At 38.9% G+C, this 17,655-nt stretch overlaps 1 protein-coding gene across 17 annotated transcripts; it reads right to left on the bottom strand.

The window, feature by feature from the left end:
• Positions 1 to 157: 157 nt before the first annotated feature.
• Positions 158 to 10,622, bottom strand: LOC18445263 (RING/U-box superfamily protein). Of its 17 annotated transcripts, XR_016050037.1 has the most exons (7): positions 9,774 to 10,622; positions 9,058 to 9,176; positions 8,525 to 8,668; positions 8,349 to 8,412; positions 6,825 to 7,078; positions 5,486 to 5,651; positions 158 to 909 (listed from the first exon to the last, which is right to left on the bottom strand). XR_016050037.1 is itself a non-coding variant. In XM_020674178.2 (6 exons), the coding sequence occupies exons 1-6, from the start codon at positions 10,215 to 10,217 to the stop codon at positions 843 to 845; spliced, it is 1,092 nt and encodes a 363-aa protein (XP_020529837.2). In that variant the 5' UTR covers positions 10,218 to 10,622; the 3' UTR covers positions 158 to 842. The 17 variants fall into 17 exon arrangements, 8 of the variants coding, with proteins under 8 accessions (XP_020529837.2, XP_088715430.1, XP_006855466.2 ...); XR_002282840.2 differs by lacking the exon at positions 9,058 to 9,176 and having other exon boundaries at positions 9,769 to 10,622; XR_016050043.1 differs by lacking the exon at positions 9,058 to 9,176.
• Positions 10,623 to 17,655: the final 7,033 nt, after the last annotated feature.

Below are 17,655 nucleotides of genomic sequence, written 5' to 3'. Positions count from 1 at the left end.
TTGTTCACCCAAGAGTGTTGGCCCTTGTGCTCCCTAAGTGGACAATTGTATGATCGCCAAGCTTATGTCTCAGCTGTGCGACACGGCTTTCAGGTAAACTGGATAACCCTGGTAACATGAGCAAAAGCAAATTACAGAAAAGAATCATGCGAACATATGAAGCAGACAATCATTCCATTGGTTCCTGTCCTTAATTGATAAATTATACATTGATTTCTGGAGCGAAGCCAAAAGTTCAAATGAAAAAACTGCATATGGGAGATTAGTTTAGCTGCCATAAATCCATATATTGTTGTACCAAATTGAAATGCATCCCTTTAATGTGGTAACATCCATTTAAATTAATTAAGCAACAACCTATTCAATCATCTCCACCAGCCACCTAAAACGGCAAGGGGGGTCATGCTTAACTTGGGACAACAAATGAGAATAACTATACATTCTCCTCTCCATATCTAGGATCCGTATATCCAAAACCATTTACTTCAACAGAATTCAGTAACAGATATGGATTATCTTTACATGTCGACTAATGGATACTTGGCCTTATGCATTCTCTCCCTAAAATGTGACCATGAACCAACATGCCAATAGAATCAGTATCATGGCATAAAGAATCCCAGCATTAGGCTTGACATATACCGTTTTCCTCGATAATGGCTTCTGAGGAGGGATTTCATAGAAGACGAATTGCAATAAGCAGTGCTGTAACAGTCAACTGAAAATGATCTATTCATTCAAAACCTGATATCCCCATCCTCAGTTCGCAGTAGAAAGGTTTCTAAGGCATTTCCATGGGGGTTGTCACTTTTTTGCAATGCCCAGGCTCATTTCCTCCATCACTACAGCCTTCTGTATTCAACAACAGAGTCATATGTTGCCAAGGTGAATGGGCTTTCTGCAAAACACCTGAATCAATATTGAATATTTTCTTAGTCTGGTGAGAAATTTTGTGACCAGGCCAAAGATTTTTCAAAAATAAGGACAACTGGGAAAGATGAAACAGGAACTGACTCGAAATAAAATACCAGCACACAAATATTAAGCATACAAATATTAAGTGAAGATACAACCATCCACTCAACCTCTGATAAATCACAATAACAAACTGGCTCTAAACAAAATTCAAGCATGCATATATTATGAAAACATATAACCCATACACTCAAGCAGTGCTTGAACCAAAACGGAATGCTAGCTCTCGAGGAAGACGGCGCACGAAAACATCAGGTTTCTAATGCAAGAAGAGATTTTTTTGGTTAGCAGAACGCCAAGATGTTGCATGGGACAAGTGCTTTCTTTTACATATATAATTAGTTTTACACTGAACACCACCAGTACAACACACAAATGTAAACATTTAAGTGTCAAAACGAGTGGGAAGAGACTCTCAAACCAAACTCAACTACACACACTATCTCAAGGACAGGTGAACCAATAGCAGTAGACGGCCTAGCTATTAGAGACATCAAACATAGAGACATCAAACAGGTCATTCTCCACATTCCCTGATCATGAAAAGTAGTGAGTGTATGCCCATTCAGGATCTCATATTCACCTGTCACACAAAGTTCCTCTCACTTCATTGACTGCCCAATGACAAAAATAACTAGCTCAATTCATCCATTACACCCCTTAGGCAAAAGTTAAGTTTGTCACACATACAACCCCCACCCACGCCCCCCCCCCCCCCCCCCCCCCCCACCTCTTTCTTTTTTCTTTTATTGTAATTAAGGTTTTTAAGGATCTGTAATCAAGAATGGGAGCTTCAAATCTCCTACAACAATGACATGTTGGGGCTTAAAGCTGTCCTAATGACCTAGAAAGAAAAAAAAAAAAAGGGTTCAAAATAGCAGATCAACTTTTCAATGCTAAGATCTTCCTGTTTTGGAAATATTGACTACAGACTAAGTATGAGTTTATCAACTTGTCCTTATATTAGCTCTCCGATAACAGAAGCTTAAAAAGATGAAAACTGCTGTGAGTGGAAGTTAGGAGTGTGTGTAGACTGACCCTCCTGCATGCATCCTTTCCACTTTTCTAAGGCCCATATCTTGGAACAGTCACCACTAACCTCATAACGGCAAGTACTCTTTGCCCATCATTCTTTGAAGGTTTTCATCACTAGGAACTCTGGTGAGGAACATGCCAAAAGGGAGTGGCTACACCTAGATCCTTGGAGTTTTCATCAGCAGTTGACTTCAAGACCCTGAGTTTACTCTTAACACAACTCAATTGAGAGTACTTGCTTTGAGAACCAGACATCCATTTGTGCACTTGTTCTTTATTGAATCAAGAGAAAAGAGCATGGCAAAGGGAAGCATATGCATTCTGGTAAATATGTTATATTAGGTAACGCTTTTTGATGTTATTTACTATCAGACTTAATATTTGTCCGTCATACCAGTAACATCAAAGCAACACAACCCTACAATCAACTGATATGATTGCCATTTTAAAAGTATGACGTATAATTATCAAAATAGAAGAGAACCTCTATTTGAATTGTGCTTTTTCTTCTTTGTTCTTTCTCTTTTTCTAGTTTATATTTTGTAAATTCTACTATATATCGTACGAATTGGACCATTCAAAAGAAGAGAGCATTCAACAAGCATTCAAGCCATCTCATAGGAGTGTCAAGAAGTCAAGCCAGCACGGCTCAGCTTGCAAGGAGCCAAGTTGGGATGATGAATCCAAGATCCCTCCTCTCTGATTTGGATCTAAACAGAAAATAAAAATAAAAATACAGGGATCACCAAATAGCGGTCCAATGAAAGTCTACTCTACAGCCTCATTCTGTGGATCGCTAGCTAGATCTCGTTTAAAACCGTAGGGAATGCAAAAAAAATTACAAAAGGAAACAACTCTGAAAATAACAATAGAAAATTATGGGAAATGAAGAGAAAATACTAGAAATCGAGGAAAATAAAGAAAGACTTACCAAGCCAGGTCCATAGGCCTGGTATCAGGAGCTAGGGGCTAAATTAGACCGTTTTCCAATTTAAAAAGAATTTGTTTGAATTTCGAAATTAAATTCAATGGTGGACTGAAAGGCTTGCAAGACTTCTCTTTAAAGATTGAATGGGATGAGGCTTAGATCTTACGGTTTTCATGAAGGGTTCACCTTGGATTAGGGCCTTTCAAGGGTTTTTACTTGGCTAGGGTTCTGAAGGTCTTAGTTTACGGTTTTAAAAAATCCGGGTCATGCTAGTGGTTTCAGGGATAAGGGTTGGGTCTTCCTAAGTTAGGGCTTTTAGTCCCTAAGGGCTTGAATGTAGAAATGGGTAAGAAAGTGCCCAAGGGTCCGAAAGCCCAAAAACAGGTTTCAAAATGGGTTTTTATCGGCACAAATGCTTTGAAAAATCCCTAATTGTTCCACCAGAAACATTTGGGGAACTCATGGCGTTGATCTAACCATGCTGAATGTGGTATCCACGCCATGACATGTAGAGTTAATGCCTCTTAGTGTCGCACCGTGGAATCCTGGTCATATGATTACTTGAAATCTCATAACTAGGAAATATTTTGAATATTGAAGACAATTACAGCCTGATTGAAGAGTACACAAAAGAACTTTTGCGAAATTACATAGAACCTTCCAAAACTGCGATTATGACTTCAATCCAAATATTTTATTTTACTCACTTCAAATTTTTAAGAAAGGCAGCTTAATGGTTTGAATTGAAATTCAGGTGAAAATTACCTCACATATTTGATTATGCCCAAAATAAAACAGTTACAGATTTTTACATTTTAGAATGAATTTTTGGAATCAAAAGTGTGGGAACATGAGTCTAGAAGACTCTAGAGAACCATGGGACCTAAGGGCTTCCAGGTTGCCATGTCGATATGTCCCATGGCTTCCACCATGCGGAGGCAGAGCAAAGAGGGTTAGAACAGTATGGTCTTTGGACCATTGGTATATTGTGGTCTAAGATACGTACTTTTGGTAACTTTTCCCAAGGTCTAGAAACAAAAGGCGTATTTCAGGGTTGTTGTCAGGTTCCTGGGACACTGAGTTTAAGGAAGGATGTTTCCAAGGTTCAGGGCTTTAGGTTTACAGTTGGGGGATTTCTCCAATCAACCAAAATGGGGTTGTCTACATTTGTCCCTCTTTGGTGCTCATGTTGTACATCAAGGCATGTTAAGAGTCAAAGAAGTAGATATCTGCAGGCAGGTAACAGAATGAAATATAAACTGAGGAAATAATTTGAATTCCCACTATCCGATGGTCAAAGGACACTGCCATATTTTTAGGATACCTGGGACATAAGCCGCAATCCTATTTTTGCCCAGGGTACACTTGGACTGTGCTTACACACATTGGGTGTCATAACTCAATCCATGCTTTAGGTTTGTGTTCTGCCATCGACTTAAAGGTTTATAATTGAAAACGAAATTGAATTTGGAGCCGGAATGGATTCAAATGAAATGGAGTAGAAAATTTGGATGACCAAATACCTACATGCCCCTACTCCTAATGTTGCTTTAGGAATCAAGGTAATGGATAGCTTTTGAAAGATAGGTTTACTCAGGTGTCGATTCAGGATTCATGGATAGTTACAACAAATTTTTACGTTGGCTGCCACCTAACACAATCCACCGCTTTTACCTGGGCTTGAAACGGATTAAGGTCCTCACCCTTCTTCTTGGCCCTTGATAGAGCATAATGGTAGACCAAGATTCATGTAGCCAACCCAATTAGTTGGGAAAAAGCTTTGATGATGATGATGAGGTTTATTCTGATGTATTTCCTCCTCAAGCATCTCTTTGAAATCAGATAAGACTGATGGAGGATGAGAAAGGTCATCACAACTCATTTGTTTATGAAAATCACTCTGCAAGAGTTTAGGAAGTAGGGGGTGGGAAGGCCCACTTTGAAGTTCTACTGATTTTTCATCCCAAAAAATTTGACCCCAGCTCAAATTATTTCGGAAGAAGGTAAATTGAAAACCTTATAATCCATATTTATAAATTTAGATTGTAATCCACAACACATCTTAAAGTCCATAGTGTGTAATCATAAAATTCTAAACCTTTAGAGATATGCCAAAATTTGTACTTGTAAACATACATTGTTACCCAGCTATTGTCTAATATGATTCACAATTTACATATTGCAATTTGATGTCCCAAATTTGGATATAAACAATTTCACGTCCACTGGAGGGCTTACGTTCGTCTGAAGCTAAACTGTAGCAATATTTTTCAGCTTGACAAGCGAAGCTCAAGCTTAATCACGCTAGGCTCAAGCTTCTTTAACATATTATGTATAAAATATAATACAATATGTAAAAGAATGTACAATTAATGTCATATTATATTGACCTTAAATTCAAGACTCCACTTTAAGATGTTATATTTTATACGGTATAGATGCTTTTTTGTATATTACCTTATTCTTGGCTTGTTTATGGCCTGAGTCTCCTCAGCTATGGACTTATTTAAGTAAGCAAGTCAAGTTCCACACCAAACTCGAGCTTACCTCCCATTTAATCAAGCCAAGTTCATGCTGGGTGGTTCAAGCTTTAGTCATGCTCAAGATGGTCCCTGTCCATGCAAGCCAAGCTTGAACATGCCCAAGCTTGGTTGATACTTCTATCAAGTTGCTTCCTCAGTGGGAGATTTGAGATTTGCCACACAGAGGACACCTGGCCATCACCAACAGAAAATAAGGGTTTAACTAAGCCTGGAATGGATGATTCACTAAAAGTTTTCCCATAGGATGACTGATAAATTAGAAGTTTGGTTTAAACATTAAAACCTGCACTGTAATTTCACGATATCCCAAGCTAGACCCATCCCTCTTTGAGAAATAAATTAGGAATAGTGCATCCTTTGGTTACCCCAAAATGGAATCAGCAATTTTGGTCACAACAGTACTAAACACTCCATTGGATAGCTCATCCCAACTTAATACTCTTGCACGCATGGTCCATTCCAAAGAAGTCTATGATGGTTATTTCATACCGTATTCCTGTGTTGAGATTAAGAACTTCATACATGTTCTATTTCTAAAAGAAAATATATTTTAGAAATAATTATTGATCCACAAGTAGATTTCTGAAAATCTCTGGCTTCATGTCTTAAATTTAGGCTCTCGAGTGAAATACCCACAACCTAACAGATTTAACTAAAGATACCCTTATTTTGGGAAGAATAGGGTCTGGAAAAAACTAGTTTTCTAAGAGAAAACAACTGTTTTCAAAGGCATCAAAAAATATCTAAGAGTACATCAAGCAATAAACTAGAACTGACGAATTATAGAGACTAGACAAATGTCATCTTTCAAACCTCAACATCATCTATTCTTCCAGCACATCCATATTACCACTTGCTTCTTGCAAGGGAACTTCCTCAACAGCTCCAATAACATACATGTAGCTTAGTAGATAAGTGCATGTCCAATAGCAATGCCATTTGTTACATGTATAACAGTCTTTAATGCTCCATTTAAAAACAATATTTAACCATCATCAGCTTTTTTGACCCATGATACTGGTATATACCTACCCACTATGTGTTTTCAGGCTTTGACAACAAAGAAGCAGAACCAAGTCTGGAGTTTAATCTGAAAAAAAAATGGGAAAGAGGGATTCATCCTTAATCACATGAACTGATGTGCACAAATGGAATTTGATCACATTGTTTCTTTTACACAACTAAAGCCACTATTCTAAAGGAAATCAGATCAATAGATATCTTCAAAGCACAACTAAGAAGCTCATGTTTGGTAAAGGAAGCATTCAGAGACAAAACAACAATAACTAAGTAGGAAAGCTTTCATAGTTAAAGGTCTACTCTATTCATATAGAATGGGATACCTCAGCTCATGCCAGAACATATCTGCCCTCTCATGCAGGAAGGGTCTCAACTGCTGAACAAATTTACTTTTCACGACAGTGCTATCTTTTGTGGCCTTGAGTTCTTCTTCAAGACTTGACATCCAGAGGGAAGAGACTAGATGAACAAGAACTGATGGATCTGAATCACCAAGAATGGCCTCCAATTCCCTCCGTATCCAAGGTTCTACGCGCCGTTGAATTCGTTCTTTTTGGCCATTATTTTCAAGCAGTTTCTGCAAATAATTAATTACAAAACAATGCCACAATCAAGGTTAAAAAAAGGTCATAAATACCCGTTTTTGGGTGGGGCAGGAAACCGATATATATCAGTATGAGCTGATATATAAGATATGAAATCAGAAATGAATTACATCGGTATGAGCTGATATATAAGATATGAAATCAGAAAGTGAATTATATCGGTATGAGCTGATAAATCAGATATGAAATCAGAAAGTGAATTATATCGGAATGAGCTGATATATAAGATATGGAATCAGAAAGTGAATTTTTTCTTTTAAAAAAAAAAACAGCACAACAGCTGATATATGAAAAATATCAAATATAAGGGAGTTTAAAATAGATATCAAAGGTGTTCTATTTTGCATTATTATTCACCTTATTGTCAAAGAAAATGAGCGTAGTTAATAAATGAATATCATGAGATATACTTTACAAATATAATAAGTACAATGGGATCATTTGGATATAACACAGTTTTCTTTTTAAAATATGAAACCTGATATATCCGCCTTTGCACTGATATAGATCAGTAGATATACTTGAAAAAACTAGCATTATTTGACCATATCTCCTGATATTGACTATTTTATTTTATTTTTGACAAGGTTACATAGGAATAGAACTTGAGACGTTGGGCTATAAAAACCTAGCCTTTACCATCTTGACCCAAGCCCGTTTCCTTCCTGATATTGACTAGTTCTCATAACCTTCACCATATTGTTTCATGGGTAAGATCTAGAGCTGATACACAAGACAACTTGTCCCATTTGATTACTGATGTTTGAACCTTGGCCAGAATACCTTTGATGTTTTATGGAGTCATGAAGCACCATAGTCATCATGATACAGTTAAGGAGAAATAGAATGTAACATGGACATATCATCACAATTAGAATAGGACAAAAAAGATGATGAACCAAGCAATGAAACAAACTAAGGAAGAAAAGATGCACATTTGTCAAAGTTAATCATTTGGCATTATGAGAATTGACTTCATTTTTCTTTATCAAAAAAAAAAAGAGAATTGACTTCATTTTGTGCTTTTACATCTTTTATGGAGCAGGCACCTGTTTTGAGTTTTTACATCTTTTATGAAGCAGGAACCATTTAATTTCTTGTGATAGGCTGCCTAATACTAGCAGCTACTTCAAGAGTGTACAAGGCAGCCCAACAGCACTTAATGGTGAGGATTTATCAACATAAAAAAAACATGTTTCTCATGATAAACCCAGAGATTTTATTTAAAGAAAGCCCTCAAACCTGCTGTAAAGAAGGCTTGGATGGAAAACAAAGGGGTACTGCTCGTAAGCCTCTCTCATATATGCTGCAAGTTAAAAAAAAGAAAAGAAAATTGATCTATCAATAAATTCATCTATCATGCAAGGTAAATTGATCGCATGCATCTTAGGAGTCGTAGAATCATCAATCAAAGATACCTAGCACGCCATCGAAGAACTCTTTCAGCAATAACCTCAGCTTCACGTCTCTGCCTTTCGATAGGGGGCACAAATCTAGATCGCCCAAACGAACGACGCCATGGTAAAGGTCTGGAATGCCGTTGATTGAAAGCTGGCTGAGCCCTAGATTAATTTAGCAACCCATTAGCACAATGCATGAGACTTGCACAAATTCAATATGTTGATATATAAATAACATCGGTACCGTCCTATCAGAACACAAATCAAGAAGGGAATAAGAGATTGGTACCATGACAGCTTATAATAAGAACCCATAAAATAAAATTCTTTTGAAACTGATGACAATATATCAATGTATAATATGTTTACAGAAAGATCCCATGAGAAGTGGGATGGAGCGGCACACCGGTTGGGTGCTCTATAGAACTCTTACAGTGTTTGAGAAACCATAAAGACAGGAGGGCCGGCCTTGGACAAGAAAGGTGAGGCCCTTAGAATCCATAAAATAAAAATTACACAGAAATTAGAAACGAATTGTATATATTAGATACCTATAGGTGCATATGTACCATGCCATCATGGTTTTTATTTGATCTTCATCACCTGAGTTCCTCCATGAAGGAACGTGTGGCCATAATGGGTTATGGGACCATAATCGGCGCATCAAGTCCTAGAATATAGAGATGGTATCGTGAATAATATTGTTTCTTACATATTGAGAATATTGTCATGCTATCCAATTAAGAGAATGAAATGAACAGTCTGCAACCCTGACCATTGGGCTTGACCATGAATATACTCTCTCTCTCTCGGCCAAAATTTAGGGAAAATATGAGTATATTCATGGTCAACCCCAATGTTGAGGGTTGTAGACTGTTCATTTCATAGGGGCCAAAACCAAAGCAGAAAAAACACATTTTACTTTCACGTATTTTTTTGTTGTTACCTAGCTGCCATTGAATGAATTTTTGCGCAAATCAATTTCTTTGGCTAATAATAATAACAAGTTACCCTCAAAAGACAAAATATTAATAGTCGAGAAAGACTAGGACAAGTTCTTACATCTTTCAAGTGAATTCACCTATAGTGCATACAAGTTACCCTTTTAAGTAGTTCGTTCATTTGCAATACAAATATGTACAATATTGAATCCAAACTCAGTAACCAGAATAACAATTATAGTTCATGGCATGCCATAAAACCCAACACCAACAAGTGAATTCACCAAACCACAACAATTGAACCCTCGAAACCATACCAACCTTACCATTGTGACCCACTGGTGATGACCATGGTCGTGCTCTTTTGCCCCTTTTAGCGGCAAAAGAAATTCTTCCCTGTAATCCCCCACTCTAGATGTCCTAATATTGCAAAACCATCCTTTGAATTCACTTTTGCACAATGGGCAATTCCTCCTCATTTCACTCCATTTCCTAATGCATCCTATGCAATAAACATGCATACACGATTGAAGAACAGCGGCCTCTGATTCTTCTGTGCATCCAAGGCAAATGGGGCAGGTTTTTTGCTGAAGGGCCTTCGAAATACGGATCCAATTGTTCATTCTAAGCTTTCTTGAGTTGGAAACCCTAACTGATGATGAAGATAATGATGAAGAAGAGGAGGACGAGGAAGACTGCTCCGGTGAATATGCCCAAACTTTGAGAGAAGGAAGCCATCTAAAATTGCTTTTTGATGAAGAAGGTTCCATTGCAAAACAAACCCGACTCCAGAAATGAACGATGATTGAATATGCACTTATAGCAATGAAGTTCTGCCTAACAGAGCCCCAAATAATAGTAGCTCGATGTTATCAACAAAAACCCTAATTTAGAGCTGTGCAAATTAGCTTAAGAAAAACCCAAGTCAAAGTAACGGGTTTTCTTGTTTCCAGAAACCCCAATTCTGGTGTCGCAAAAATCAAACTAAAAAACCCTAGGAAATCCTGAGTCGGCGTTCTCAGCTTTAATACCCTAATTCCACAACTGTTGCAAATTGTTCTGGAGCTATACAAATCGGTCACAACTCAGAGTACCTGAGTTCAGAGACCCTAATTCTTGACTTCGAGATCCTTTGTAGGAAAAGAAACGAACCTTAAAATCATGGAAATTGGCTCAATTCAAGCTGAGAGGAACTGGAGCCATGGGTTTAAAAAACCCAAATGTAGGGTTCTGCACGGTCGGAGTCTTGAGTCCTAAATTTGTAATTCGGTTATTCATGGGAGGGTATTTTGGAGAGTTTTACTGAAGGAGTAAAGTACGATTTTATGAAAAATGACTAAAATACCCAACCTTGAAGGGATTTAAGAGGGAAAAATTGAGCGAACGGTGTGAGATCCCGCGGGAGTTGAAATCATATGCGTAATCCATATTTTTACTTACCAGTCAAAATAAATCATTGCTTTGTTACGTGAGATGGCTAATTTGAGTCTTGTCCTACAGCGGAATTATATTTTCTACGGCACACATTTCATGCTCCCTCGGGGGTATAGTTTATTTCTATTCCTTTGGTCGGAAGACTTTCTTGGGAGGATTTTTTGGATATGAAATTTTAGGAACCACTTAATAATTACTAAACCATTATTCTTAAAAACATAAATTTTTTGAATTTTCTAACCCATAGATCTCACCATCTAAAAATTGGATGACCTCTATAAATCTCAAGACATTATTTCTTTCAAATACATAATACAATTAGATTTGTTTATATTGCAGTAAGTATATGAGTTGAAAATGTTACATCTTTGAAATTTGGGGTCCTAATATTAATTCTACGTAAAGTTTTACCCGAGAGAGTAAATAAACTTTCTACCCTTATGAGTGCATAATAACTTTTGCCAATTTCCTACGTAGGGGAAGGCTCTACTTTTTCTTAAATAAAAAATGTCTAATAAAACTGTTTGCTTTTGGCATAGGTGGTCGTAATTATTTTGACAATTAGACGTGAAATTGAGTTGTTGGGAATTCGTCATTAACTAGATACAGAGTCTAAAATAAAATTTCTCGAATACCAAAGATAAATGGTCTCATTGTATACAATCCCTATACTTTAACCCTTTGAATTTTACATTCAAATGGTCATGAGTGACCGTAAAAAAAAAAGGCCCTATACTCATAGTATACAATCCATTTATTATTGGGTGCGGTTTGTATGGAGCCTAGGGTCTAAACAATCAAATTAGAGCCTACCTTCAAATAGTATCGATAAATGTGGTTTCAATATTGGAAATATTTGTGAAAGCCTTAAAATATTTTTTCATCTTTATTTATAAAGTTTAACCCTTCAAAAATAGTGTAGATCGACAGATCTATGAAAACTTGAAAATCTTGACAATTGACGATCCAAAAATGCATTACAAAATACACTACTTCTAAAATTTGAAATCCATTTTTTTCTGATGTCCATATATGTTGATGTCAAGATGATCAATTTGAGGATATTTGGGTATCAAAATAACCTCTTCTAGTGAAATTTTTGATGTAGGCTCTAATTTGATTGTTTGATGGCTCTGGATCTGGCTATCGCTTTCTATCCTTCCCTTCCTTCATCTCTTTTCTCTCCCTTGCTTGACTCCTTCCTTACTTCCTCCTTGCTGCCCTAACCCTCTCGTGCTTTCTCTGTTCGTATGGGCAAGTTTGGACTGAATCCTAACTCTTTTTGGGATTCTTGTGGAGCTTGTGGTGACTCACACCAGATGGTTAGTGACCTTAATGGATCGGAATTATTCCCATGCATTTAGATGCCTTTCCGAGGCTAAAGACAAGAAGAAGACTTCGGGTGACAATTCCAACAGAGGTAACTCGTGTGGCAACTGGAGGGAAGTTTGTTTTGGTCCTGAAGATTTCCCCCCCTCCAAGCTGCCCCTACCTTGTGGAACTCCTGTTGTTCTATTGACATTCCAGCGCTTGTAGCACCTTCCAAGGCCATTGAGAGTTGGGCCAGCCAATTGCAAAAGGCCCTTGTGTGCTCCTTTTCCCCCTTGTTGATGACCTTAGCATGCTGCAAGACTGGGCTATTAGGGTCTGGGCTGGCCCTCTTACTTGTCGTTCCATTCCCAACCATCGTGCTTTGGTCATTTTCGACAGGCCGGAGGTGGCTGCTAAAGTTCTGAAATAACATTTATGAAGATTTAAGGCAGTGCTGATGACTGTGGAGCATTGGACAAAATGAAGCCAATTTCTCCCTGATTCGCTTGCCTGTGGATTGGGTGAGGGTGGTGCGTATTCCTATCCAGACTTGGACCAGTGATGTTTTCAACCTGGTTGCAGGTAGATGCTATAAACTTCTTGACATCGATTGGCTCGCTACCGCTGGCCTTGCCTTGGGCACCTTGAGAATGAAAATTCAACCGATGCTGGGTCTTCCTTTGCTATCTGAACTCCTACTCAAGATTGCTGATGATTTTTTTGATCTGTCCATTTCGGTGGAATCCCTCAATCCTCTTGTTCCTTGTAAATCTCACGTTATTTCGAATTCATTTGAATCCTCGATCAATTCTGGCCTTTTTTTGTCTGATGGAAAACCAGGTAGTCAATGGAAGGTGGTTTCCAGGAATAGGAAGGCTCATTCCCGGAAGCAGGCTTCGCCGCATAGGCATTTTCTAGGCAGGAATGGCGGAAGAAGAATTTTGGCCATGCCTTTGCCATGGCTGACAGGAACCAGGCTGACCGTTTAATGCTTGAGTCGAATTCGAATTCAACTTGCCACTTGCCTAAGCTTGGTGGGCCTTTAGGTCCCCCTCAAGACCCAGTTGTTTTTATGCATTCCACTTTCTCGAAGGGTGAACCTTCGAAAAGGTATCATACCCATGCATCGAAAAGGCCCTTCTTCTCTGGCGAATCGATTGTGTTAGGACTGTCGTGTCCTTCGAGGAACCTTTTTGTGAAGCCGCTGCTTTTACCTAAAGCTTCTACCCCTCATCCTCCTGATCGTACAATGTTTCCTCTTGATTGTAAGGTAATTGCTACACCTAGGGACGGTCTATCTACCCAACGGGTGGATGACTTCGAAGGGGTTGACAGCATGGTTGCTTCTAATATTGAGGCGGCAGGTGGTGAAGTCTCGACTGTTGCTAGAGGATTAAGTTGGACCCTGGTGAACAGTCAAATGATGGTCTCTCTCCTACTCCTAGATTAGATCCGCTGGCTTACCTTTTATTAAATGGTGACAAAGATTTCGTTGAAAAGGAGCGAGATTTTCCTGTCATTTCAACGACGACAGTTCAATCTCAATTGGTACCTTACCAATTTCATTTATCTTCTCCTTTTATCCTTGATCTTGGCCCTATCCTTCTCTTATGGGGCCTTTTGTCTTGTTATCCTCTTCATCTTTTTTTTGCTCAGAATTGTGAGTTCTCTTCAAAGCTTTTCAATGGCGTCCCTGGTCACCATTATGAATATCATTGAGGAAAAAGAGATGTCTTCTTCATTGAACCTGTTAACGTTTATGAAGATGCCGTGGCGATGACTCTCTCTTAGTGGGAGTTTTGCAAAACTTGGGGACACCTTCACCTTTTGTATCTCATCAATGATTGCTTCTCAATAGCAATGTTTGAAAGGCCTCATGGTTGCCACCATCCCAGACATCCCTCATGCCCCTCCTGTTCTGGTTACTGAGTCTTCAGACTCATGGGACAAGGACCTTCCCCTGGATGCTGCCAACTGGTCTATCAAGGCCCATTAGAAAGGTCTTATTCGAGAACGGGTGGCTGGTTTGCTGAGGGACATGAAGGTCAAATTCAAGCGTGAGATTCGACTAGTAGAAGAAGGGGTTTTCCCTAATGTTGTACCTGCCCATCAAACTCGAGGCCAAGAAGGAAGCGCTCGAGATTGCAGAAGAAAGCATAGGAGCATGCTACTGGACTGTCTTTCAACCCGCTTGCTATTGGTGTTATCGACACCACTAGAAGGGGTAGGGGCTTCCGGTTGCAATGTTAGTAATCTCTTGGAACGCACATGGGTTGGGAGGAATGTGACGTAGAATGACACTAAGACGGTTGATCCTCCATTGCAAACCTAACATGCTTGATTTGCAGGAGACGAAGCTCTCTTCTATTGATGTTTCTTTTTTGTGTACTTTCTAGGGCAGTGGCCCTTTAGACTTTGCTTTCATCCTTCATCTGGTTTATTTGGAGGACTCTTAAGTCTTTGGGACCCCTCTGTCTTTTCTGGGCATATTTTGGATTTGAACTTTCGATGTATATCTGTTATATTTTCGGGTCTTGCTAATTTGTTTTGGTGCTTATCCATTGTTTATTGGCTCAATGTGCCCGGTGAGAAAGAGGGGTTCCTGAACTCTCTTTCTAGCACTATTTCTAGGGTTGGGGTCCCCTGATGTGGGGCTAGGGGCTTCAATATGGTATGATGAACACATGAAGTGCCTACTCCTTCTGTGATCTCTCCGACTATGGCCCTGTGACAACTTTATTTCTAATCATGGTTTGCTGGATATTGAGATTGTGGGTACCAGATTCACTTAGTCCAATAATTCAGCTTCTGCCATGAAAATGTCCAAGTTAGTCGTTTTTCTCATTTCTAGTGTTTGGGATGAGCTTTTTCCCAAGACCTTGGTTAAAAGGCTTGCCTCAGTATGCCTCTGACCATGTTTTGATTGCTTTGGATACTAATGGGGTTATCGCTGAAACTCCCCCCCCCCCCCCCCCCTTTCCACTTTAAACTGATGTGGTTGGAAGATAAATCTATGGCTGATGTTGTCCATCGTTCTTGGGCTACTGTTATGCCTCATTACTAGCTAGGTTTTATTTTGTCCAGCAAGCTTAAGTTATTGAAGAATAACCTTAAGCCTTGGGTAGAACCAAATTTGGTTGTATTGCTGATAATATTGACATGCTTGAACGTGATATCTCCACCCTTAACTCCTTGGACCAACTTAATTAGGGTCTTTCTCAGGATTAGGTGGATGTTAGAAATTCTAAAAAACATGACCTTGAGTACCTTCTTAGACTTAATTTTTTTTTGGTACCAAAGATTTAGATCCAAGTGGGTTAATGAGGGAGATAATAATACCAAATATTTTCATATTATTGCTAATTTGAGGAATAAATCCAACTGTCTTTTTGGTTTTTCTATTCAGGGTGTTGATATGGATAATCTGTTAGCTGTTAGTAATGCTATTATCAATCATTTTAACCATGCCTTTTCGTTAGAGACTAGGCTACCCTTTCGACTTCGGGGATGCACCTTTTAAGGGTCTTTTCAAGGCTTCTGCGGTGACCTTAGAATGTCAGTTTACTATTGACAAAATTAGAGAGGTTGTTTTTTATCTGCCTAGAGATAAGGCCCCTGGCCCATACGGCTTCCCCTTGGCTTTTTTCTAAGAGTTCTGGGAGGTCCTTCAGTATGACATTGTTGGCTAGTTCAACTTGTGTTTTATAATGATGGGATTGTGACCAATGCTATTAATTCTACTTTTATCTCTCTTATCCCTAAAAAAAGGCATATACCTTCCCTTTATGATATTCGACTGATCAACCTTACAATGTCAGTTTATTATTGACAAAATTAGAAAGGTTGTTTTTTATCTGCCTAGAGATAAGGCCCCTGGCCTATACGGCTTCCCTTTGGTGACTTTAGAATGTCAGTTTACTATTAATGAAATTAGAAAGGTTGTTTTTTATCTGCCTAGAGATAAGGCCCCTGGCCCATATGGCTTCCCCTTGGCTTTTTTCTAAGAGTTCTGGGAGGTCCTTCAGTATGACATTGTTTGCTAGTTCAACTTGTGTTTATAATGATGGGATTGTGACCAATGCTATTAATTCTACTTTTATCTCTCTTATCCCTAAAAAAATTCATATAGCTTCCCTTTTTGATATTCAACTGATCAACCTTCTCTCTAGCATGTATAAGATTTTAGCTAAGGTCCTGGCTAACTGTCTTCGCCTGGTGATCAATGAGGTCGTCGAGGGACCTCAAACTGCTTTCATTAAAGTTTGTTACATTATGGACGGTATCTTGCTTGCTCAAGAGACTATCCATACCACTGAATCCTTGGGTCATAGTAGGGGTTTGTTACTGAAGATTGATTTCAAAAAGGCATACGAGCGGGTGGAATGGGACTACCTTGATAATATTATGGCTCTCATGGGCTTTGACTTGAAATGGAGATTATGGATTTGGGGTTGTCTTTCGTCTGCCCACTTCTCTGTCTTGATTAATGGTAAGGCTAATGGCTACTTCTGTGCCACTAGGGGCCTCAGACAGGGGGATCCTCTCTCTCCCTTCTTCTTTACCCTTGTGGCTGAAGCTTTCAGTAAAATGCAACAGGGTTTGGTGGAGTCTAATTCATTAAGGGCTTGCCCCCTTGGCCCAATGGGCAGTTGATTAATCATCTATAATATGCAGATGACACTCTGATCCTTTTAGAGGGATCTGATGATAATGTCCATAATATCTGGCTTTTGCTTTATGAACTTTTTCTTAAGCTTTATGAATTAATTTCAGGGGCTTGTATCAATATGGATAAGTCCACGCTATTGGGTATTAATTGTTCCACCACTTATATCTCTAACTGAGTTTCTTGGCTCGAATGTGGGGTGGAGCAATTTCCTACCAAATATATCTTAATAGCAGTGCTCCGACATCCCTTTGGGATCCTCTCATTCATAGAGCATAGACTAAATTGGGCGGTTGGAAGGCCTGATACATGTCCTTTGCTGGCAGAATGACTTTGATCAATGCTACCCTTTCTAACACCTCTATTTATAACCTCTCTCTCTTTCAGGCGCTTGCGGCTGTTATTGCTAAAATTGAAGCTTTATTATGCAATTTTCTCTGGAACGAATCCCATAATAAGAAAAGTTGCATCTAGTCAGATGGGAGTCGGTATGCCAACCAAAAGTGATGGGGGGTTTGGGTATACAGAGACTTAAGAGCAGCAATGACTCATTGCTTGCCAAATGGTGGTGGAGGCTGTCCATACATGGAGACCAACTCTGGGCTAAGGTTATCCTTGGAAAATATGGTTTGGAACCTGATAGTCGCTATGCAAGAAGAAGATCGGTCTCATGTCACATTTCCATGGTTTGGAAAGGTATTAAAGGCGTTACAATCCTATTTTTGGCCCTACTCTAGGTGGTTGGTTGGATATGGTCGAAATACTAGATTTTGGCATGCCAAGCGGCTGAGGGAATA

Source organism: Amborella trichopoda, chromosome 2 (assembly GCF_054954075.1).
Source record: "Amborella trichopoda isolate Santa Cruz 75 chromosome 2, AtrichopodaSantaCruz75HAP2 v2.0, whole genome shotgun sequence".
In the NCBI taxonomy this organism is placed as follows: domain Eukaryota; kingdom Viridiplantae; phylum Streptophyta; class Magnoliopsida; order Amborellales; family Amborellaceae; genus Amborella; species Amborella trichopoda.
This window is presented reverse-complemented; position numbering and strand designations above follow the sequence as displayed.